This window comes from Pipistrellus hanaki, assembly GCF_964339955.1.
Source record: "Pipistrellus hanaki genome assembly, chromosome: 10".
Lineage (NCBI taxonomy): Eukaryota > Metazoa > Chordata > Mammalia > Chiroptera > Vespertilionidae > Pipistrellus > Pipistrellus hanaki.
In genome coordinates, this window is record NC_140512.1 from 34,165,135 (window position 1) to 34,190,888 (window position 25,754).

General features: G+C 35.6%; 1 protein-coding gene across 6 annotated transcripts in view; it reads left to right on the top strand.

Moving 5' to 3' along the window:
- Positions 1–25,754, top strand: part of PHF14 (PHD finger protein 14) — a 145,793-nt gene that overhangs the window by 32,423 nt on the left and 87,616 nt on the right. For all 6 annotated transcript variants that reach the window (XM_084897097.1, XM_084897098.1, XM_084897095.1 and 3 more), the window contains 7 exons: positions 1,326–1,472; positions 2,129–2,399; positions 2,698–2,804; positions 3,877–3,972; positions 6,711–6,814; positions 9,464–9,595; positions 11,870–12,038. In XM_084897097.1, the coding sequence (XP_084753223.1) occupies positions 1,326–1,472; positions 2,129–2,399; positions 2,698–2,804; positions 3,877–3,972; positions 6,711–6,814; positions 9,464–9,595; positions 11,870–12,038 (1,026 nt within the window). The remainder of the gene's footprint in view (positions 1–1,325; positions 1,473–2,128; positions 2,400–2,697; positions 2,805–3,876; positions 3,973–6,710; positions 6,815–9,463; positions 9,596–11,869; positions 12,039–25,754) is intronic.

Genomic DNA, 25,754 nt, shown 5'->3' on the forward strand with positions numbered 1-25,754 from the left:
CAGTAAAAACTCAGAGGGTTGTAGTACTAACTGAAGAAAAGGGGAGAATAGGTAGTAGAAGGCAGTGGTTTTTATAGTCGTTAATATTTGCTTTATATATCTGTTTCATTCTCTTTGCTTAGAGAATATTCAGTCATCCGAGCTTTAAAATTAGGGTTTATTGCCTCTCAATCCAAAATAAACTGATTAAAACAGAACAAAAATTATTTGGACTACTTACTCATTTTCAGATATCTTTTAGAACAGAAAAGACTGATCTTTTTCCTAAGTCAGGCTTGGTCCTAATGCTTAACTCACCCATACAAACATGAATCCACCTGATAATTCAATTTCAACCTTCCCTACTTTAAAAACAATAGAATAATACTTTAGGCCATGTGGCTAAGGTTCAATATAATCTTTATTTCCACATAGCATTTTCTGTCACCAGGATTTAAAGCATGTTATGAAAAAGGGGTGTGTGTGTGTGTGTGTGTGTGTGTGTGTTTGAATGCACTCTTGTAGCTACATTTTTGTATTTTATTTATGTAGCCATTTGAAGTAGTTATTATTAAGTCCATTTTACTAATGAATTGTTTAGCAACTTGTTTGAAGCTGCAAAACCAGTAAATGATAGAGCTAAAATTTGTATGTAGGGCTTTATATTTCTAATTCTGTGACCATATTCACAGCATTATAGTATGACATCTGTGGATACCACCCTACAGAATGACATTGTATGTTTTTTTTCTATGTTAACGACACCTTACATTCTTTTAAAATTATTATTTCTCTTTCTATTCTTACTTGTGTGTGTGTGTTTTTTTTTTGTTTTGTTTTTAGTATTATCATTTTTCTTTGGGTTGTAAAACCCCATCTCACTAATAGGCCTTTTTAATATAACTTAGATAAAAACTTTATGGGTAGCTTATCTTTATTTCTCCTCCTTACAACTTCTTAATATATTGTTGTTTTATCATCTTAACCTATATATGCATAACTTTGATATTTAGTGATAATTTCTACTTAAGGTTATTAAAATTCTATTTATTTTAAACAGAACTTTTAATATTTAATTTATGGATTAAATATACAACATAAGAGTTGACTTAAGTATTTTTAAAATCCATAAGGCACTTTTAAGAAAAAAATTATTAATTTGACATTGACATGCAGAATTAAGTTTCTAAAGAAGTAGTTTTTATCTCTATGTGTATAAATTACTTTTATAATTTATTTTAGAAATAATACTGTTGGAGAGATTTTAAAAATTAGATCTTGTGTTGGGTTTCCTATAACCTTCTGAAGTAAAAATGTTTATTTCTTTCCCTGTTTTTTTGATATAGGATATAGCAGATCCATTTTTTGCTTATTGCAAGCAACATGCAGATAGGTTAGATAGAAAGTGGAAGAGAAAAAACTACTTGGCTCTACAATCCTACTGTAAAATGTCTTTACAAGAAAGAGAGAAGCAGCTATCACCAGAAGCACAGGTATGGAATTTACGCCAAACTCACGTTTATTTGAGGTTATATATTTCAGATCTCACGTGTGTTTGCCAATGTCATATGAAATATAGTGATGAAATTTGGTTAGTTACTTAGGAAATGGGTTGTCATTAAGTTAAATGGCGAGTAAAGTTTGTGGCTAAATACATTGCTTCTCATCTAGTCAACAGAGCAACCATTTATAAAGCATGTTTCCAAATACACTGAGAACCATGGCTTAGAAGGAATTATTCTATCCATGCAATATGTCAACCACACCTTTTTCAGTCTCTTCTGATGTTTATGCAAAGTATTTGATCAGTTTGCCCATCATTTAAAATGTATTTCTGTGTAAATTAGATAAATTTATGGACACTACTGCAGTTATTAAGAAGAGAAAACTTCAGCTTAATGAAATTAATTTATGACAACTCTGATCATAGAGTAGGACAGTTATTACAAGGGGTGACATAATTTATTGTAACCCAAGAATTATACAGCATATCTTAAGGACCAGTATACCTCAAAGACCATGGATAGTTATTACTTGCTTTGACATAGGGAATTCAAGTATCTTTACTTTCTCTAAGCATGGAAGTAAAAATTTTAAAGAGTACATTCCATTTTAATATCTCTTAAAATTTGTATGCATATTTTTATAGGCAAGGATCAATGCCCGGCTTCAGCAGTATCGTGCCAAAGCAGAACTAGCTCGATCCACCAGACCCCAGGCCTGGGTTCCAAGGGAAAAATTGCCCAGACCACTTACTAGCAGTGCTTCAGCCATTCGGAAACTGATGCGGAAAGCAGAATTAATGGGGATCAGCACAGATATCTTCCCAGTGGACAATTCAGATACTAGTTCTAGTGTGGATGGAAGGAGAAAGCATAAGCAACCTGCTCTCACTGCTGATTTTGTGAATTATTATTTTGGTCAGTATAGACACGGATGCATGCACATTTTCAATGAGAACAATTTGCTAATGAAAATATTTGATATGCCGTAAATTTTTAATTTATCAGTCATGATGCATGTATCAAGCATGTTTATTTTCCTAAACATGGGTTGTTATAAAATGCTGGGTTCATATCTTTGTGAATAGAGTTAAAAGTGTTTTAAACAATGTAGGTTTATCCATGTGACATTTCTATGGCTAGCTTCTTCCTTTGTGTATTTTGCATATCAGCTTTTATTTTCTATTAAGTAAAATTTGATATTTAATTTAAATAGAGAGAAATATGCGCATGATTCAAATTCAGGAAAACATGGCTGAACAAAAGAATATAAAGGATAAATTAGAGAATGAACAAGAAAAGCTTCATGTGGAATATAATAAGGTAAGTTGGCTGCAGGACAATGATATAATAGATCTTATTGATGATTTTTTGGTGATTTTTACAGCATTACTACTTATCTTTCATTTTGAAGTTCTTCTTGAGTTTTTAGGCCCTTCCCTACAACTCCCATCCCTCATTATCTTCTCTAACACTTATTGGGCACTTGCTATGCTATGTGCCAGTCACAATTTTGAGAACTTAACTTGTATTCATTCATTTAATTCTTACGCAACTGTATAATGTGGATTATGCTCATTTTCAGAGAAGGAAACTCCTAAGCAGGTGAAGTAATTTGCATAGGCTCATGTAGGCCTTCAAGTCATAAAGTGGTGTCTCAGACCAAGCAGTCTGATTCCATTCTTTATTCCTAATCCCTGAACTGTGGAACTTCTCTTAAGTCTGTAGAAAACTTGGAAACTTACTATTAAATTACTATTTTTATCTTGAATTGTAAATGTTATTTTTGATTAAAAAACAAAACTTCTCGGTTAAAATTTGCATTCTACCTCCTCATTCTAATGACGAGGGAGCTCAAAAAGAAAGGTCATATAAAAGCATCATATAAAATGTTAGGTAGTAAGTAACATTAACATTTGGTTTGACTTATTGTTAGATAACATTTTAAGTGATAAAAAATGAGTAAGAAGAAATATCCCATAATTAGCCACATAATAGTGAAAGAATACTGGATTAGATTCAGGAGTCCTGGGGGTTCTTGCTATTTCTATGATCATTTCCAAGTCAACAAAACACTGTTTCTTAGTTTTCTCATTGGGATAGAGTAGAAATGCTTTTTGATAGTCACAAGAATTAATTAGCAAAATGTGTGTGAAATTATATAGTAAACTACAGAAATATATAAATGTAGGTATCATTGTCATTAGGAAAAATGCTTACATTTTGTTGAGTCTTCCCAACTAATTAGATACATCTCTCAGTGATATGTGACTTGAATGTATTAAAACTATATGGAATATGAATATAAATATTTTTATATCGACAAATAATTTACATTGTTGCATATTTTACTATCCATTTTAATGGTTTGTTAATTTGAATTATTGCATTGTAGCTATGTGAATCTTTAGAAGAACTACAAAACCTGAATGGGAAACTTCGAAGTGAAGGACAAGGAATATGGGCCTTACTGGGCAGAATCACAGGGCAGGTTAGTTTCTTTCCATTTGCTATCTTCTATTCTCATTCTCCATTTTATTTTCAAAAATCAGATCTCTGATATAGCTGCTACTTTGCTAACTGAAGAATTCTATTTAATTAGAGCCAACTAATCCTCTTGGATAATGATTTTTTGCCTGAAATATATATAGAGCATTAAAATCTGCCTCCATAGAATCTGTAGCTTAATTTTGGTTGTTTTAACAGCTGTTTTATTTGCAAAATTTTTTTCATTTGTTCTTACTGAGTGACTTGTGATTATGATGAAGATTTGAAGCATGAGTTAACTCCTACCACATTCCTCACCCCCACCCTCAATTTAGCAGTTTTAAATTCTTTGTCATATTTTCTTCTGACTTATTCTTATATTTAGTTATTTTGTGTTTTTAATATATATATATATATATATATATATATATATATATATATATATTTTTTTTTTAGAGAGAGAGAGAGAGGAAGGGAGAGAGAGAGAGAGAGAGAGAGAGAAAGAAACATAGATGTGAGAATTTTTTAAATGTAAAATTTAAAAGGCTAATGGAGAGATGAGATTCATTTTCATATTGATTTGCTTTTGTAAGAAATGATTTGTGAAACTTTATAGTTTTTCCCTTCAGCAGGTATTAAAGTTACTTTACCCTTGACCATTTTTAGCCTGTGCTTTTGTTGAAAAGAAGAAGCATTGCCAAATGGTTTTCTTTGAATGTTCTTTTTTTTTTTTAAGTACGTGTATATAATTCATATATTTAGAATTCATTCAAGTATTTTCAGATATATTTTTTAAGGATGATGGAGACTCACTGTGGTCCTTTCATTTTGAAAGTAGTTTTGTTTGTGAACAATGATTTTCAAAGAAAAGATATTTTTCATTATACTCATTTCACAGGTTTACAAAGACTCAAATTCATCGTACAGTGTGTGTAGACATATTTCAGGAAGCAATACACACTGATATGTATTGTGACATGCTAGTTTTGAGGAAAGCATTTGTGAATAGGATATATGTGGCTTATCTATATTGTATATAAGACTAAGCGACTGCTATGACCAAATGACCAGAACAATAGGAAAAGCCAGTTGATCAGTCGCTATGACATACACTAATCACCAAGGGGCATATGCTCAAAACAGGAGCTGCCTCCTGGTGGTCAGTATGCTCCCACAGCGAACCTCCCACTGCTGGCCAACCTCCATGGTCCCTCTCCCTGACCAGCCTGCCAACCTCCTTTGGCCCTTCCCCCACCCCTCCCACTGGCCGGCAGACTCCAATCAGCTCAGCCCCAATCAGGATTGGGTGAGATAGCCCTGTTTGGCTCTGATTGCCAGACAGGCCTAGGGACCCTACTTGTGCACAATTTTGTGCACTTGGCCTCTAGTAATGAATAATACAGTTTAAAAGCTGAGAATGAATACTTGCTTATGCAGAACTTACCTTTGTTTCTATCGATAGGTTGTTGATGGATTTTTAGAAGATTATGGTGTTTTATATATATACTAGAGGCCTGGTGCATGAAAATCGTACACTTAGGGGCGTCCCTCAGCTCTTCCTGCATCCTCTCGCAGTCTGGAAGCCCTTCGGGGATGTCCAACTGACGGATATCCTTAGTGCTGCCACGGAGGTGGGAGAGGCTCCTATCACCACTAATGTGTTTGCCAGGCGTGAGCCCAGCTTCTAGCTGAGTGGCGCTTCTCCTGTGGGAGCACACTGACCACCATGGGGCTGCTCCTGTGTTGAGCGTCTGCTCCCTGGTGGTCAGTGTGTGTCATAGTGACCGGTCATTCTGCTGTTCGGTTGATTTGCATATTAGCCTTTTATTATATAGGAAATTTATTGATTGAGAGAGAGAGAGAGAGAGAGAGAAACATTGATTTTTGTTGTTCCACTTATTCATGCATGCATTTCTTGTATGTGTCCTGACTGGGGATAGAACCCATAATCTTGGTGTATCGGGATGGGATGACGCTCTAACCAACTGAGCTACCTGGCCAGAGCTGGTGTTTTGTATTTTATATTTTATATTTAGAGAACTTAATGTTGAGTACAAGTTAGTTTATTTGCCAAGCTAGCATTATCTTTTGGCTTGATTTGCAAGTTAGTCTCGTAAGAATCTGCTATAAAAGGGCATTTCCATTTATTAAATGACTTTTAACAGAAGCTCTGATTTTCTTGTGCAAATATAAAATGCACAGCAGAGGTAGAATTCATTTGTACTGCTTGCATGACACTTTTTTTCCAGTTGGTTGAACAGATGCCGGCCCACTGGGCCACTGAGAAATGACTTTGATAGATGATTGCTGTCTGAAAAGCCAGCATACTACAGATTAGTAGAAACCCAAAGAGATTCTCATTCGCTTTGTGGAGAGTTTGGTCCAATAAGATAATTTTTCTAATTAACCTAGGGAGCACCAGTGTAGTTGGGATATTGAGGAAAATAAATGGCTTCAATATTCTTTTCGTCAATGTATGGTGTGTAGTGTTTTTTTTTTTAATGTTCTTAAATGCTTGTCCTTGTCTTTCACTTTTTAAAGCTAAAGTAGTTTAATTTTCATGATGTTTTAGTGTTCCCCTGAAAATGATGGAAGTAGGTGTGAAACAAAAACTCATTTTAATTCTTTTTCCTGTGTAATAGCTGGTAAAACATTTCCCCTCACAGTCCTAGCACTTTCAGTTGACTTGAGTGGCATAGAGGGAAAAATGTTGAAATAAACTGTATTTGTTCAAACCAATAGAAGTTGAACATACCGGCAATTTTGAGGACACCCAAGGAGCGAAAACCAAGTAAAAAAGAAGGAGGTGCACAAAAGACATCTATTCTTCCTACAGTACTTTATAGGCAAGTAATGAAATTATGGCAGATTAATATTGTGTGTTTTCAAGCTAATACTTTTTAGTGACAAAATACTTCAATGTATTTGAGAATGAATTATGTCCACACCAGAATTTAAGTTAAATGCATTTAAAATTATTTTTATTAATACCTTAATAAAAAGTGTTTTCAAGTGTAATGATAGAAGAGATTTTTATTCCTCGTTTAATAAGATAAATGAAATGACTCTTTGTATCTTTTAAATAACTGAGGATATATGTGCATAAGCTTTATGGAAATGAACGGTCTTCTTTGGGGAATAGGAAAGTGACTTTAAATAATGTAGATGATTATTTTTATAAATAATTACACAGTACATTAGATAAATAGGCATTTTTATTTTACTTGAATAAGTTTTAGAGTTCTGCATGTGTTTTTAGGTTCTGATGGTTATCATATATATGTGTGCATATCTATATCTATATCTATATCGATATATATATATATATCTTGAATTATTGCCTTTGTACAGTGGTAGGTAATGAAGATAGGTTTTAAATTGAACCTGTCTACATTTTTTTCTCTCTATGCTAAGCTTTAATAATTCTGATAATTTTGTTTCCAGATGTATTTTTGTTCTTTTTTTTTTTTTGGCTTAATATTTTACATTGTCACCATTATAGTAATTTTACATAGTCAAGACTTCTTACCATACCTTAATAGGTTACAGTATTTTCCCCTTCCTTCCTTACTCCCTCTTTCTCTCCTTCCCTTCCTTCCTTTCATTTCCCCCTTTTTATTGGGGTGACACTGGTTAAGAAAATTACCTAGGTGCACAATTCCACAACATGTCATCTGTACACTGTGTTTGTGTTCCCCACCTCAAATGATCTTTTTTATTGTTAATCCTCAATCAAGGATACTTTTTCAGAGCAGTGGAGGGAGGGGAAGAGAGAAAGAGAGAGAAACATTGATATGAGAGAGACACATGGATTGGTTGCCTCCTGCACATGCCTTGACCGGTGTCTGGGATTGAACCTGCAACCCAGGTATATGCTCTTGACTGAAAATATTTACCCTCAACCCTTTGGGGCTCTATACTCTTATCCACTGAGCTACACTGGCCAGAGCTCAAAGGATATTTTTTAATAAAGTATTTTTATTGATTTCGGAAAGGAAGGGAGAGGGAGAGAGTTAGAAACATCAAGGTTGAGAGAGAATCATTGATTGGCTGGCCACTGCACACTCTCTACTGGGAATGGAGCCCACAACCCAGGCATGTACCCTGATCAGGAATGTAACTGTGACCTCCTGGTTCACAGGTTGATTAATGCTCAACCACTGAGCAACACAGGCTGGGATTTTTTTTTTTGTAACTGATTAAATGAGAAAAGTTTAGAAGATGTTAGATTCATTTGTGTGTATATATACATTGTGTATACAAATGTAAATATTCATGTAACCTGCATATATGCTTATGTAATACATAACATGACTACAGTCTTTTCCTTTTATAGAAGTAGTAGCTACAGTCACAGTATCAATCTTTATAATTATTTTCCATTCCTGTTTGAAGGCTCCCTCCATAGGTAATAGCAAATAACTTCCTTGAAATGTGGAAAAAGCCCCATTAGTGTCTTAGTGTACTGTGTGAAGACTAACACGTTCTCAATTCAACTTTTTTCCAAACAAAACTAGTTCATTTAGAAGTATTCTTCTAAGTTTTATCTCTACAGTTAATTTTTACTTTTGACTATATTGTAGGTGATTTTTTTTTCTTTTTTCTTTTTTTTCCACTCAGAATAATTTTGAGACCAAATACTGGTGGTGGTGGTGGTGGTAGTGGTGGTGTTGGTTGTTGTTGTTGTGTGTGTATGACTTTTTTTTTCCTAGGATCATTTTAAAAATTCAAGAATCATTGCTGTTTCTGCACATGGATAGCTCTTTTAGATTCTCTTCCCTTAGTCTTTACATTCCCAGTATTAATAAATATACTCTAGATTTTCAGGACATGGTGCATGTGCTCTCAGTAGTTGCCTTTTTGCACAAGAAAAGTTAGATTCCTTAAAAACTATCAAAAATCCAAAATAACAGTAACACCAATAGTAAAACTCCCCATTCTCTGCAGTAAATGTATATAGTATATTTTTAAGATGCAAAGTCTGATTTTGAAAAGAGATATGTATATATAAACCTTATTTACATGTTGGAGGCTCTTTGAAAGATTTATAATTAATAGTAGGAAAGAAACTGAATTTTGTTTGTAACGTTACTTTTTTTGTAGTTTTAGAGAGGTAGAAAATTTAAATTTTTATTTAATAATGTATATTTTTACAGGAAAATATAGCTAATGTTAAATGGGTTTTAAGTGATAAAATTAAGATAAAGATGTTGAGAATAAATATTACCTATATTTCCTTCTCCAAAAGGTTTGTCTCTAGCACTATTTAAATTTATACTAGATTCATGTTATTTTTCTATATCCTCAAAAGTATTTAGAGTTAATAATTACTTATTGACATTACAAAAAATTTTATTTTGAAAAAATATTTGACTTCAACAAAAATACAAAAAAAAATCAGTACAAAATTTTGAAATTTTAAAAAATTACTATCAATTAACCGTTCTACTATGATAATTATTATTCTAATACTTCATTTGCTGCCTTATTCAAAGTTGTGGAATTTGTAAGAAGAACCATGATCAGCATCTTCTTTTGCTATGTGATACCTGTAAACTCCATTACCATCTTGGATGTCTGGACCCTCCTCTTACAAGGATGCCAAGAAAGACCAAAAACAGTTATTGGTGAGTACAACGGAGAGGATTGAGATGTTGGAATTGGGTTGGCTTCATTTCAACAGTGTAAGATGACGTGTTATATTGCTTCATAATAAAGTGTGTGGCACATTTTAAAGTTGATACTTTCATAAGTATTTTATTCAATTCTATTGAGGTATATCGACAAAAATGGAATATATAATTTAAGGTGTACAACTCAATGATTTGAATGTAAAATAATCATCACAACCAAGTTAATTAATATAGTCATAACCTCACATTGTTACTGTTTTCTGTTTTTTAGATAAAAATGCTTCTGATATACATGTTTGTAATAGTATTATATGAATAACACAGTAATAGATTGTTTTTTTTTTTAGAAATAAATTTTAAGTTAATGGAGGCTGTTTTGGTATTTTAGTGGATTCTTAAAGCCTGAATTCTATCTAGTGTGTTTATAATTCTCTTTTACTTTATTATAAGAATTTCTCAAATGCTTTATTTGTTTTGCAATGCAATTAATTTATCAAAAGTTTGCCTCCATATTCATGCTTTTATTTGTAATTTACTATTTTATTTCTAAATTAGTGTTACTGAAGGCTTTACATCTGGTAGTTGTCATTTGTGCTAGTTATATACAAAACTATTCTTTGCAAATATAGAAACATTTGACAAGTTTCTTAATTATTTTTTTTTCTTTAACCTGGGCATATTGAATCATTACAGATATATGATAAAAGTTTATGATACCTATGTTGAGTTCTATTCTTTTCTTAATTTTAGTCCAAGGGAGAGACAGATGTTCAGATTTAAACAGGTTGATTCTATATAGGAAGAATATGGGACAAAAAAATTTTGGAATGGACATGATATTTTTTTTTAATACAAATTACCTTTCTAGTTTTAGAATGAACTAAATGAACCCCAAATTTTTAAATGGTAGTCTATACAAAAAGTCGTGTGTGTTTCTCAAACATATTAAACATGTTTTTTTTTTTATCTCACTGTTGTATCTCATGAAGCTACCCCTGTTCATTGTATTAGGAATCTTACATTTTTTCTCACCACTATACAGGATTGATTTTCATAATGATCTTTTGTCAGTTTGTCATGAGACACTCATACTTGTCTGCTCTTCTTGAATATAGTGGACTATATTTCTTTTGATATTTATGTGCTTTTGAAACCAGAATTTAAGAAGATACTGCTATATCTTATCGGAATGCCAGCAGTATTAATAAGTATCCTAAATGAAGGTGGAGGGATAAAAGATGCCAATCTTTTAAGTTCCGAAAGTCACATCAGACTGAGGGGGAGTATCTTGTAATAATAGAGGGAGGTCACCCACCTTTTTGTCCATGCTCCTATGATCAAAAGTACAGAGCACAGAACCCAGTATTTGAAGTCAGGGTTTATTTTGCCCACCTTGGATTTTAACTACTGTGTGCAAGCTAGTGCAGGAATATGTGCACAACTGCCTGTCATGTGACTTGGGATGGGCATTGGGCTAGCTGCTGTTTGGTAAGAGCTGAAGTTGACTGAAGTTAACAGTGGTTTGCCTGCACAAGCCTTTCCCTGAAAGTTGCAAGTCTTCTATAGACTCCAGAGTTCCAAAGTAGTTACATCAGATAGATTTGGCTAGTGCAGTTATATTCCAGTTAGAGAAACAGATTCCTGTTGCATGCTACTCTGCCATCTTCTCCCCATCCCCATGTTTTTAAAAAATGATTCATTAAATTATTTTCATGAGTAAGTTTATATTTCCTCTTCCATAAATGGTAAAAAAAAAAAAGACCCATTCATCTTTTCAACACTTTTTAGAAATGATATTTACAGTTTTTTAGTTGGTGTACTATCATGGCTTATCATTAAGAATAAAGGATATGATTGCTATAATGGAAGTAGAGACAGGATTAATAAAAGACTGATTTTCAGGTATCACAGTACATGTCACTTAAGACAGTAATGATTTCCAAAGGGAAATATTTTTTATTAATGTTGAATTTTCTTATGTTATTTACTTCACTTAAACATGCAGCATTATTACATATGTACACTTATAGGGGTACATGGAATTACCTTTAAAAATTATATATATACTGTTGCCATTCTTATTGGTAGGTATATACCTTTCTGTATGTATAGCCACTGTATATCCTGTAGTCACAGATACTAATGTATATTTTATATATTCTTCACAATGTATGTTTTTATGTATTCTGAATTTTATATTTATAGAAACCAATGCTAACACTAGGAGGTAAAAATAAATGTATGAACTTATATTTTTCCTTTATATAGGCAGTGCTCAGAATGTGACCAGGCTGGGAGCAGTGACATGGAAGCAGAGATGGCCATGGAAACTTTACCAGATGGGACTAAACGATCAAGGAGGCAGATTAAAGAACCAGTGAAATTTGTTCCACAGGATATGACTCCAGAACCCAAGAAGATTCCAATAAGAAACACGGTAATTTATTCCCTAATTATTGTAATCATCACAAATTCTGAGGCCAAAACTGAAAAGGTGAAAAAGACAAAGGATGAATATATATGTAGGAGGCAAAAAAAGAAATATGTATATTGCTATTGGTCATTCTTAGGACCATATTGTTTTACATTATGAAATATACCATACATACCTGAGAATTTATAGTTTATATATCCTACCTAAAGCATAATAATTAACACCTATTATTAATATAATGAACATACCAACTACCAACTAATGTGTGATTTTTTTTTTTTTGAAAGAATAGGTAATTATTTATTTTATCTTCTGTAGATTTGGCAATCTACAGAAGAAAAGATAAAATAAATAATTTTGCTGTTTGTATTTTTTTTTCTTTTATAAACAGCAAAAAGTATTTAAGTATTTTTGTAAATGTCTCCTGCAGCATGGTCACAAGGAGTTAGAGTATATCCTGGGATGTGGCTTTGTTTAACTAAAGGATATTTGCCCCTTCAGTTTTGCAAGATAATTCCAACGTTTCCCAAACCAGTTTACACTCATACCAGCCATATATAATGTTACTGTTGCTCTCAAACTTGGTTTGTCCACTGCGTTAGTGCTCTTCAATGTTATATATATAAAATAGCATATCATCACTTTATTTTGTATTTCCATCAATGCTAATGCACATCTATTTATATATAATATGTGTTATAAGTATACATATTTATATAATTCGGCTGCTTCCCTGCGTTTGTTTCTATGGTTAGGGAGAACACTATGTTTCCTGGAATTGGTAGAGTGGCCTTGTGCAGTAGGTGACCTGTGGGCTGTGCTCATAATCTTGTAGTTGAGCCTGGATTGCTATTGTCTTCTTGGGGAGGAGTTGACCTGATAACCAGCTGCGACTACAGTGGGAAAGTTGCTGTGCAGGAGGCCAGGCCCAGTCTGAGGCAAGACAGGCTGGTGCTAGTGCAGGGTCTTGGGTCTTTTATTGATAGGTTTGGGACATGCTGTCACCAGCTGTTTGAGAGATTTCAGCAGAGTCTGAAGCCTGAGCCAGGACAGGCCATTATATGGAAAAACTGCCACAAATACCTTGGTGGGCTGCAAATTGGATGGAGTGGGGTCTCAGGGAATCTCCAGTTGTGAATAAATAGTATGTTCCAGAGTGTTATGGCTGCCAGTCAACCCTGGGAGAGGGGAGTTTCTAGCTCAGGAACAATGACCCTTCCAAGCACCTCTGTCTGGGAGAAAGCTGTCCCTGAGTTCCTGCCCTGGTGCAAGACAATCCAGTTACCCCCAGTATGTCTGGGTCCCCTGAGCTGGAGCTTGGAAAAAGCTGGTCCGTGTAAATTCGTGCACTGGCCCTTTAAGAGGGACACCTGGGATTCCAGCAGCCTCTGTGTCACTGAGCCAAAACACTGAGCTGGTTTTTAAGGCCAGAAGTTATGGGGACTTCTCTTCCCAGCTCTGAGTTGGGGGTGTGGTGTGGGTCTGGGACCCCTTGTTCCTCATAGGCAGCCTCCACAGGGACGATCTCCTTCCAGATTAAAAAAAAAAAAAACACATTTGGGTGATGGACCAGTGCATTCTGCACCTCCCTGCCTCCTGCCAGTCTCAATGTGCTTTCTTCTACTTCTCTGGTTGTAGGGCTTCCATTCAGCCAGTGTGTAGGTAGTTCTGAACGATGGTTGTTTTCTATTTTAATTGTAATTTTGATGTAATTATGGGAGGCGGACAGTATAAGCATTTATCTATGTCATCATCTTGGTTCCTTGTTCTAGTCCCTTTTAAAAAATAAGTTCATATTTAACTATTACAACCTCTATTTTACTCAAAATCATACTAAGGATAGAAAGCCTGTAATCTTATAGAGAGTAAGCAAATAGGAATAGAATCCAGATAGCCCGATTAAGAACGCATGTCTTTACTGAGGTCTGTAGAACATTGAGGTGAGGTACAAATAGAGTTGTAAAATATTTGGTTATTATGTAGCATAGTTGGGAATGTGGTGTTATAATCTGACAGCAGAATGTTCATGTGTATTTCCACAGTATAGTGTCATAGGAATTCAGGCACATATCAAACTTATTGTCTCGTATATCTGAGTTCATTCACATTAAATATAGATTCAACACTCTTTTTCTTTGTACTCTTAATTGCATATGAGGAGTTTTCCTTTTCAAGCTTGCTCAAGAGCATCAGCATCACTCCTGTCAATCTTAGTGCAATAGTGTTGAAGTTAATAAAATGCATGAAGGTATTCTACCTTGAGGAAACTGACATTAAAAAAAAATCAAACAAAAGAAAACATTTAGAAGCAGCAAATCAGTAAGTACACTGACAGCATGCATATGAATGAGCCACAAGTATGTGTGTGTGTGTGTGTGTGTGTATATATATATATATATATATATATATATATATATATATTTTTTTTTTTTTTTTTTTTTTTCCCTGTTGTTCTATGTTGGTTTTCTTTGCTTTCTTGAAATTGTGAATACTATGAAACCTGCTTGGCGGCGGGTGGGGGGGAGGGGGGGGGGTGTGGTGGTGGTGGTGGTGGTGGAAGGTATACGGGAGGGGGAGAGTGTGAGCACTATTGTATTGAGTGAAATTGAAAAAGTTCATGGTTTTCTGTCCTATTTTTTTTCTTTCCTAAGTAGTCACTCCAATTTATCTAAAACATTTAGCTTATTGAATTTCAGCCTTTTGATTAAGCAATGAATATCTTTTTGATTTGATCATGTGCTTTGATCATTGTTAAGAGAGATGAGCCCAAAGAGTCAGTCTTTGTGCTCCAATGCCTCCTTTGTGTCAAACAAGGCTGCTACCAAAAGAATGGCATCCACTTTTGCCTGCTGACAGGCAGTTTCCATTTATCATGGCCAGAGAGTACAATGGGCAACTTCAGTAAGCCTTACTATATTTTTATTATTCGGATACAGAGGAAAGTCAATTTTCATTTCATTTTACTCTGGTTTCCTTAGTAAGGATTTATAGAAACCAGAATGAATACAGTGTATTTTGAGACATCCAATTTCCTAAGATGTAGGTGCTCTTCAAAGTGAGAAGTCCCAGAATTACATTTTTCTCTAAGATTTTTTTCTACTTGAAGGTGATAAAAAGATTAGCCAGAAAAAGTTACTTGAAAAAAAATTATAGCACTAAAGATTAGATGTTTAAAAATAATGGGTCAAAAGACCTATTTCTAAGGGTAAAAATGAAAACACTATACTTTCAGAAAATATCTTTCTTTTTTTTGGTTAATCCTCATCTGAGGATATTTTTTCCTTAGATTTTTTGAGAGCTTTGTAAGGAGGTAGTGAAGGGGAGAGAGAGAAATAAAAAACATTGATGCAAAAAAGACATATCGGTTGGTTGATTCCTGCACATGCCCTGACCAGAATCTGGGATTGAACCTGCAACCCAGATGTGTGCCTTGACCCCTCAGTGCCTGGATCTGTACTCCAACCACTGAGCAACATCAGCCAGGGCAGAAAATACTCTTTTTATACAAACATGGAGATAATATTTGATCATATTTTATTTTTATTTTTTTAATAAATCTTTATTGTTCAGATTATTACAGATGTTCCTCTTTTTTCCTCTCTTAGCTCCCCTCTACCTGATTCCTCTCCCTCCTCCCCCATGCTCTTACCCCCTGCCACTGTCCTCATCCAAAGGTGTAAGATTTTTGTCCAAACTCTTCCAGCACCCTTCATGTCCCTTTCTCCCCAAGAATTGTCAGTCCACTCCCTTTCCAGGCCCCTGATTCTATTATATTCACCAGTTTATTCTGTTCATCAGATTTTTTTATTCACTTGATTTTTATTTATTTTTATTTATTTATTTTTTTTTTTTAAATAAGTTTTTATTTTTCATATTATTACAAATGTTCCTTCCCCCCCCCCCCCACCATTGCTCTCCTCCACCAGGTTCCCACCCCACCCTCTGCCCTTTCCCCTCTCCCCATTGTCCTCATCCATAGGTGCACAGTTTATGTTCAGTCTCTTCCCACGCCCCCCTCTCCCCTTTTCCCCAAGAATCGTCAGTTCACTCCCCTTCCATACCTCTGATTCTATTATATTCAACAGTTAATATTGTTCATCAGATTTTTTTAATTTCCTTGGTTTTTAGATTCACTTGTTGATAATTACGTATTTGTTGTTCATAATTTTTATCTTTGTTTACTTTCTCTTCTGAAAGAACCCCCTTCAGCAATTCATATAATTCTGGTTTGGTGGTGATGAACTCCTTTAGCTTTTTTTTTATTAGTGAAGCTCTTTATCTGGCCTTCGATTCTGAGTGATAGCTTCGCCGGGTAGCTTATTTTTGGCTGTAGGTTCTTGCTATTCATCACCTTGTATATTTCTTGCCATTCCCTTCTGGCCTGCATGGTTTCTGTTGAGAAGTCAGCTGACAATCGTATAGGTGCTCCTTTATAAGTTACTACCTTCTTTGCTCTTGCTTCTTTTAATATTCTCTCTTTATCTTTTGCTCTTGGAATTTTAATAATGATGTGTCTCGGTGTGGTCCTCTTTGGATTCCTTTTGTTTGGAGTTCTGTGCACTTCCTGGACTTGTAAGTCAAATTCTGTCACCAGGTGGGGGAAGTTTTCTGTCACTATTTCTTTCAGTATGTTTTCGATATCTTGCTCTCTCTCATCTTCTGGAACCCCCATAATTCTGATGTTGGTTCGCTTGAAGTTGTCCCAGAGGTTTCTTACATTATCTTCAATTTTCTGGATTCTCTTGCCTTCTAGCTTCTGTGGAGGAGTGTCTTCTGGCTCTTTATGTTCCAAATCTTTGACTTGATTCTTGCGATCTTCCCTTCTGTTTTTAGGACTCTGTAGAATATTTTTTATTTCAGACAATGTATTCTTTATTTCTTGTTGTTCCCTTATCATTTCTTGATGGTCTCTTTTCATATCCTCATAGGCCTTATCCATCTTTTCTAGGAAATTCTTGAAAAACCTTATAAGCGTAGATTTGAACTCTATATCCAGACGCTTTTTGTCCTCCATTTCTTTCGTTTGTGATCTATTTTGTTGTCGCATTTCGCAGTTACAGATGGGACGGGATTTCAGGGTGGAGCCTGCAGCTTTGGCTTCCGTCAGCCCCGCCCTATGCGGGTCCTTCAGTGCTCGCTGCCGGCGCCTCTGAGAGAAAGGTGCCCTCGATTTTCGCCTGCTGCCAAACAGTCTATGCTCTCCCACAATGAGCCCGGTATTGGGGTTCAGTTCAGTTGGAAGTGGAGTTGGAGGTGGCGTTCACAGCAGTCTGGAGCCCCAGTCTCCTTCCCGTCAGGGCAATCCCGCGGCACAGCCGACCGTCCCTTCTCTGGGGGCAGTGTGCGCGCCTCCGGGACCTCCTTTCTCCGCTACCCCGGGGTTCCAACTTACAGCTCAACTCCCTATGGCTGAGCCTGAGTCCCCGGGGTCTGGCCCAGAACGGGGGTTCAGAGCAGTCAGGGGCCCAGCACAGTCGGAGTTTTATCTCCTTTCCGCTAGGGAACGCCCGCCAGGCACTTGGCCTCCCTCCTCTCCGGCTCCGTCCTCTTCTCGCGCGCCGCGTGTCTCCGTACCTTGGGCTTTTACAGCTCCTCCGTGCTTCCTTCTGGTTTTCTCCTTGCTTCTTGTTGTAGGATTTCCAGTCAGTCGACTTCCCTGAAGTTCTGGGTAATGTCCATTTTATATTTTAGTTGTATTTTATTAAAATTGTTGTGTGCGGCTGCGGCTAGTTGCCTACCCGAGCAGCCATCTTGGATTCTCTATTCACTTGATTTTTAAATTCACTTACTGATAGATATGTATTTGTTGATAATAATTTTTATCTTTACCTTTTTCTTCTTCTTTCTCTTCTTAAAGAATACCTTTCAGCCTTTCACATAATACTGGTTTGGCGGTGATGAACTCCTTTAGCTTTTTCTTGTCTGTGAAGCTCTTTATCTGACCTTCAGTTCTGAATAATAGCTTTGCTGGGTAGAATAATCTTGGTTGTAGGTTCTTGCTATTCATCACTTTGAATATTTCTTGCCACTCCCTTCTGGCCTGCATAGTTTCTGTTGAGAAATCAGCTGACAGTTGTATGGGTACTCCCTTGTAGGTAACTAACTGTTTTTCTCTTGCTGCTTTTAATATTCTCTCTTTGTCTTTTGCCCTTGGCATTTTAATTATGATGTGTCTTGGTGTGGTCCTCTTTGGATTCCTTTTGTTTGGGGTTCTCTGCACTTCCTGGACTTGTCTTTTCACCAGGTAGGGGGATTTTTCTGTCATTATTTCTTCAAATAGGTTTTCAATATCTTGCTCTCTCTCTTCTTCTGGCATCCCCATAATTCAGATGTTGGTATGCTTGAAGTTGTCCCAGAGGCTCCTTACATTATCTTCATATTTTTTGGATTCTTTTTTCTTTTTGTTTTTCTAGTTGGGTGTTTTTTGCTTCCTTATATTTTAAATCTTGGGTTTGATTCTTGAGGTCCTCTAGTCTACTGTTGGATTTCTATATATTATTCTTTATTTCAGACAGTGTATGCTTAATTTCTGACTGGTCCTTTTCCATTTTTTTTTTTTTTTTTTTTCATTCTCATTAAGATCCTTGAAGGTCTCATTAAGTTCCTCGGAGGTCTCACTAAGTTTCTTGGCAGTTTCTAGAAGATTCTCGAGTAATCTTATAACCAGTAGTTGCTTTTCTCCATTTCTTTCAATTGGTATATTTGTCTCTGCATTTTGGCTGCTTCCCTGTGTTGAAGGAGTGGCTTTGTGTTGTAGGTGACCTATAGGGCCCAGTGGCTCAGCCTCCCCAATCACCTGAGGTGGATACTCTTGGTGCACCCCTTTGTGCACAGTCTTGTTATAGTTAAGCCTTGATTGTCATTGGTACGCTGGAATTGACCTCCAAGCCATTTGGCTGTGAGGATCAGTTGTGTCTATCATGGAAGAACAGCTGTGCTGGGTACACCCTAATGGGGCAGGACTTGCTTCAGTGGGGCTGTGGTGCTCACTGAGTCTGCCTCTTGAGTGTGCCGCTTATGGATGTTAAGAGTTGAAATCTGGTGTCATCTCACACTGACCACTAGGTACACTGGCTCCTGGATCTTCAAGGAGATGCAAGTCAGTTACTCTCTGAGGCCACTAAGCAGGAACTATAGTGAAATCTGCAAAATTTTCCTCTTTGTTTGGGGTTTGGAAGTTTTGGAGTTGTCTGACTCAGCTGCAAATTTGTTAGGTTAAACTGCGAAAGGGAAGGCCATTCATATGCAAAAGATGCTGCACACAGCTCTGGTAGGTTTGTAAATTGGGCTGTGCAGGGTTTTAGGGAATCACTAGGGTGTGGCAATCAGTGATGGCTGCCACTCAGCCTTCTCCACTTCTCTGCATTTCCATGTCCCCAGGTCCCACGCCCCAGCGCAGTAAACAATGATTCCTGTGTGCATCTCTGTGAGAAAACCATCCTCATTTTCTGACCCAATGCCAGACAGTCCAGTTTCTCCCCATAGGAGTCTGGGTACCCAGAGTCTCGCCAGAAACGAGTTCAGAGCAGTTTGGAGCTTGTGTCTCCCTCCCACTTGAAAAAGTCAGCCACATCCTCAGTTGCCAGCCCTCTCTGCGCGCATCCATACCTCTGCTTTTCTGGGGCTCTGCATGCCCTACACAGTCTCAATGTGCTTTTTTCTTTCCTTCTAGTTGTAGAACTTCCACTCAGCCAGCTTTCCCATGGTTCTTGGTGATAGTCATTTTGTCTTTTAGTTGTAGTTTTGATGTGGTTTTGAGAGGCAGCATGTACAGGTGTACACCTTATGCCACCATCTTGGTGGTTATTTTAATCTCTGATTATATTTTAATATTATATTTAATTATTTGGCAATAATAATTAATTGCCAATTTTTGGCAGTTTATTATTCCAAATGTTAGAATTATTTTTAAAGTTTTTACTATAAAAGTACTTTTTAGTTTTAAAAATTTTAAAACAAAATTAAATCTCATTTGAATTTCCTATGAGCATTCCCCTCTCCCAATCCAAATTCACATGTTTCAAATCTACCTTTAATGCAAGGGTACATATTAGTATTTTGAACTTTAATGATCTGATATTTTTGTTGGTATATTTATCAAAAAAATAAGAAAGAAATAATCAATGAACCATATGGAAAAGTAGAGCAGGAATAATTAAAGAAACAGAAATATTCAAATATTAATAAGTAAAAGAGGAATGATCTGGTTTCAGAAACTTTTTCACATATTGTTTCCTGCTCTGGAGACATGACTCTGTATCATCTACTTAGATTGGCTCAAAAGTACCCCATTTCCAGTATTTCAGTACCAATTATTCTCTATTTTTATTAATGGATATAAATAGGAGGACTGAGTCTAAAGATGGATAAGAATGAAAAGCATATTTTATTTAGTATTAATCCATTGGTCATAAGTACCCCATGAAGTAGTTACTAATATCAATTCCTTATTGCTGAGAAACTGAGACTTTAAATAAATGTCTAAAAACATGCAGCTTCTTAGTCATAAGCAAACTTAGTTTTAACTACTTATTGTGCTGCCTTTCTAGATAAAATGACTAGCTCTTCTCCTGGGCCAGAATCAGAGGCTCCTCACACTTCCAGCAGCGTAGTGACTAAGGGTTTGGTCAGGAAAATGAAAAGTCATGTGGAGAATTAGGGGCTAATGTGGATGTTAAGAAAGCTATCACTATAGTTGGGGGAACTCTGCTGAACATCAGAGAAATCATTGATGAAATATTTATCCTGAAGCATTGAGCGAGTGGTGGGAGCTGGCATTAGGTCAGAGAACTTGACAGTGAAGATCTCAGCCTGAAGAGCCCTGGCGAGCTGATGGAAAATGAATCTGTGGGGAAGTCTGCAAAGCTGGCCAGGACTGTGATGTGGAAGTTAATGGAAAGGTCCACAGGCTGCAGCATCTGAGAAAGCCAACCATCAGAGAGCCCCATGACCTACTGAGAAAAGTGACCTTCACTTTCTTTATCTGTTTCAAATCTGAGGTTACTAACATGGGACTACACAAGAAAGGGAGTCCCGGGAAATGGGATTTCCAGGCTCAGAGTAAGTAAGATGGCTGTGGTCGTGGTGGAGATGTGTGTCAGACTGACCACAGGCAATCTGGCCTAGTACCCAACTTCTGTTTTCAGCAGTCGCTAATGTAGTGCTTACTTGTCATCACATGGGTAAGTACCCTCATCAGTGACATTTCCAGACTCCTTTCCTCCGCCCCTTCTCTTTCCTCTTTGAGGACTGCAATATTGTCTTTTTCATCCATATTGTCCTAGCTCTGAGCATTGTGCAAGGCAAGCAGTGAGTTCTTGATAAAGTGGTTAAATGAATCACTGACAGCATGAATGCAGACAGTGAATTGAAGAGTGATGAAATAGCAAGAGGATGTTACCTGAGTGTAAGCCAAAGGAAGTGAACCTGGGCTTTTTACAGGCCCAGCTGTATTTAAAATGGAGAGAGGGTTCCAGCTGAGCCTTCACAATGTTTGCCATTCATTTATGACTGAATCACAGGATTTCTCTCCCTCATTTTTCTTCTTAAAAAAGTTAATTAAAAGGGAGTAACGTGAATGAGGTAAAAAAATCTTTAAAAATAAAGGTTCTTGTGATAGATGGTACGTCAGCTTCTGTTACCCCAGTGACTTTCTTTCTCTCTTCCTCTTTATTTATAGAAGCTACATAAATGAGTTTAGGATTTTTCTCATTAGAGACTTTGGCAGAGAGAGTCCCTTTTATTTTGACTGCATTAAGCAATGCCTTTACAATTCCTTTAACTTATACTTTCGGTTGCCAGTGTTTATTTAAAAAAATTGGCTTTGGTATAATTTATTTTTAGCGGTTGAGCTGATACTTTGAATCTACATCAGTTGATATAGTAATATCACTTTATAAAATAATAAATTTCATATGTCTAATTATACATCCTGGAGAAAAGTAGTAGTTTTCTTTAGTAGTTTTAACTTCTGCATTGATAGCCATTGATAACAATTGGGGATGATTTTTTAAAACGTTTTTCATTTATTATAGAAACGAAAATGTTTAGTCTTTGGGACTAGAATCTCATTTATCATAATACGATTCAACTTCTTTTGTACTGGAAGAATTGCTTTTCTACTCCCGCATGAGAGCTTTTATAGGACAGTGAATTAATTTATATACCTAGCCCACCTTCAAATATAAAATCACCATACTTCAACAATTATCAACCAGTGTGCCACAAGAATTTTTAAAACATACAGTACCTAACTATTTAGTCAGGGACACTGACCTCTTTTCCTTTAGATTGTAAAATAAAAAAATAAAAACAGCCAATACAACAATAGCCATGCAGTGTGAATGAGTCACAATTATATTTATTTCTTTTGTCAGATTGGCAAAAAGTATATTTTTCGGTGTGCCACAGAATTTTGGTAACTAGTTTATGTGTACCATGAGATGGAAAAAGTTGAAAATCACTGCCATACTTCATATATTACTTCGATTAAGAAAAACTTTTTCACCGAAACCAGTTTGGCTCAGTAGTAGAACGTCGGTCTGCGGGTTCGATTCCGGTCAAGGACATGTACCTTGGTTGTGGGCACATTCCCGGTGGGGTATGTGCAAGAGGCAGCTGATCGATGTTTCTCTCTCATCGACGTTTCTAGCTCTCTATCTCTCTCCCTTCCTCTCTGTAAAATAATCAATAAAAAATATATTTAAAAAAAAAAGAGACAAAAAAAAAGAAAAACTTTTTCTTGAAATTATTAAAATGTTATGTGGTTCTCATCTTTCAACTATGAATTTTCATTCTAGTACTTCCATTCCACTAGTTTCAAGTGGTGTATTTTTCCTTCCCCCTTTCCAGGTTGCTTCTTTGGCATTCAGCCAAAACAACTGTAACCTCATTGATCTTGTAGGTAGCTGTTTATCTGAATTGTGAAGCATTCACTGTCTAGTATCACATAGTTCATTTTATGATTTTATAATATTCTAGTTTTAATACTTAATTGTTTTATATTTCACATCTTTGGAGATCCCAGCAGTTTTACAGTTATTTCATGTACTTTGCTTTTGCAAATTTTCAGCTTTATCTCACAGTAGTTAGAGGGTAGATGCATGCAGCATAATTCTTCTTCTTCTAATGCATGCAGCATAATTCTTAGCTTTATTATTTGATCGTTAGTGTATTTTGTCCTCTTGGTTAAATCTTCAGAGTCCAGTAAAGGGAAGACAGTACTTGAAGGTGAACTTTTGTTTATAATAGATAGAAACATAGATTTATATTATGTTTTCTTCACAATTGTCAAAATTGTAGGCAATTACCTTTTGTCTGGGTGCTTTGGTCATATTTATTTCTGAATTGAATAATAGTTCTTTATGTTAAGTAGTAAAAATTGGATGCTTGAGAATACAGATCATTATATAGACTCTGTAATCTTTGCTTGTGACTGCTTGTCCTACTCTTGGAACATGATCAAGTTAATTTTTTTCAATATATTTCTGCTAAGGAACTATAATAATGTAAGGCATGATACAACAGATGATGTATAGAATACCAAAATGAAGACATGCTCTACACCTTCTAGAAAATAGAAAGTTGATAGGAAGTTGACTGTAAATATAATGTAAATTAGAAAGTACAGTGTCCATATGAGAGATATAGTTAAATTCTTTAATGGGTAACATGATAGTACTGAAATTGAAGCAAAAAGAAGATTGAGTTGAAACACAAATACTACTAGTTGAAGGTTATCATTGCCCAAAGCCTGGGTATTAGTAAGCTGAAATTTTTAAAGTTATAACAAGCCAGACACCTATAAAAGCATTGGAAACTTGAGCATAAAATTTAGTGTAAAAATTCTGAATCTGTAGCTATCTTTCTTACACTGTTTTTATGATAGGCATTTTGATGGCATCAGCCTCTCACATTACTACCATGGCAAAAATTTGAAGATGTTAATGGGATTAAATCTTAATAATTTAGCCTTGGTTTGTGTGGCTCACTTGGCTGGGTATCCTCCCCTACACCAAAGGGTTGCTGGTTAAATTCCCAGTTAGGGCACAGGCCTAGGTTTTAGGCTCGATCCCCAGTAGGGAGCATGCAGGAGGCAGCCCATCTTTATTACATGAATGCTAGGATAAATTCAGACAGTAAAACTGGGCCCAACAATTAGAACTATCTTATAGTGGAACATGCTGCCTGTTCCTTGAAATAGTTAAAACAATATGACTATAAGGGATATTTTTTGAAGGGTTTTCTGCATTGGGAAGAGAAGATTGGATGAAATAATTTTTAAAATTTTAATTTTAAGGTGTACGTGAAATAACCTTGGTAGAAATCAAGATTCCTTTGAGCTCAGGATGTTGTGGGTTCTTCTTCACATTTCTAGTCCAATAGCCATCTTTGTTCTCATAGTTACCCAGCAACCTGTTTACTCTGGTACCTCCTGCTATCACTTAAAATTCTACTATCTTATATGATCCTCTGTATAGTCATTTTAATAATGCTTTTGCTACCATCCTTGATTCTTTTGTATTCTTGCTCATCCAAACTCATTCTTTTTTCATTCCTACTTGAGGACACTGAAATGTGTTCCTTTGAGATGTATTTTATTAGGCATATTTTCTATATCCATCTTTAAGATGAATGTTGAGTTTTATGTTTGATAAAAATGTAAAGGGTATTAAAATTTGATTCTTAAATTTTAGAACAATTTTTATTGTAGTTGTGATTTTGAAAGATCTGAGCAGTATGATTTTATTTCACCTTAGTTATGTTTATGATATTTATAAGTAATTATACATGTAATTATTTGTTTGGTATCTGTTAGACTCATAGATCTGAAACTCCATGGACAGGAGCTGTCCTGTTTACCACTTTGTATGCATGAACTACCACAAGGTTTGCTTCACAGCAGATACTTAGTATTTCACAAATAAATTCTTCCATCTTCCACGTTGGCTATGCGTTTGAAGCCACTGTACTATGGAAGACTTTTTTTCTAGCCCTTTATTGTTAGGAGGAAATTGGTCCCTTTCTTGTATGTTAATCATATTTCATTGGTAAAACTAGAGAATTACTGAAAACGCAGTCTGGGATACTTCCTTCCGATTAAGTACCCATTATTTAGACATTTTCTCTGTATTTTTTATTTGGAAGCTTTTCACTTGCTTTTAGGCAAGTAAATTACTTTTGAAGAAAATACGAATTAGCTTACACATGTCCCCTTTGAAGTTACTTTAAAATTGATGTTTGTACTTTTGGGCATATTTTCTAACAACTTTAATGTAACTTGAAAGCTTTCAGGTTTCTTTTCATTTTCTTTGCATTCTGTGTCATGTGGTAACTTTTCATCTTTTATACAAGTGCCAAAGGACTTATTGGGACCTATCTTTCCATAGTCTTTTACACACATGCATCATCTTCTGCTATCTTTGAAGTTGTCAGATCTTTCTTCCTGTCTCATATATTTTGTCTCTTGTTTCATATGTGTCCTTTTTTGGAAAATAAATACAATAAAAAGTCAAAAAACTTTTTAGCAGTTTTGACTGAAACCATGTTGTTTTCCAAGACATACCCTTTCTTATAGATCCTTATTTTGGAGATAGACTTGAACACTTGGTTAATTTATTTTCCATCTTACTTAACAGTATAAGTCAATAGCCTGTTCCAAATAGCAGTCTTCACTTGAGAATCTAAAATCGTAGAGTCTACTCTTACTACATTTGTTGC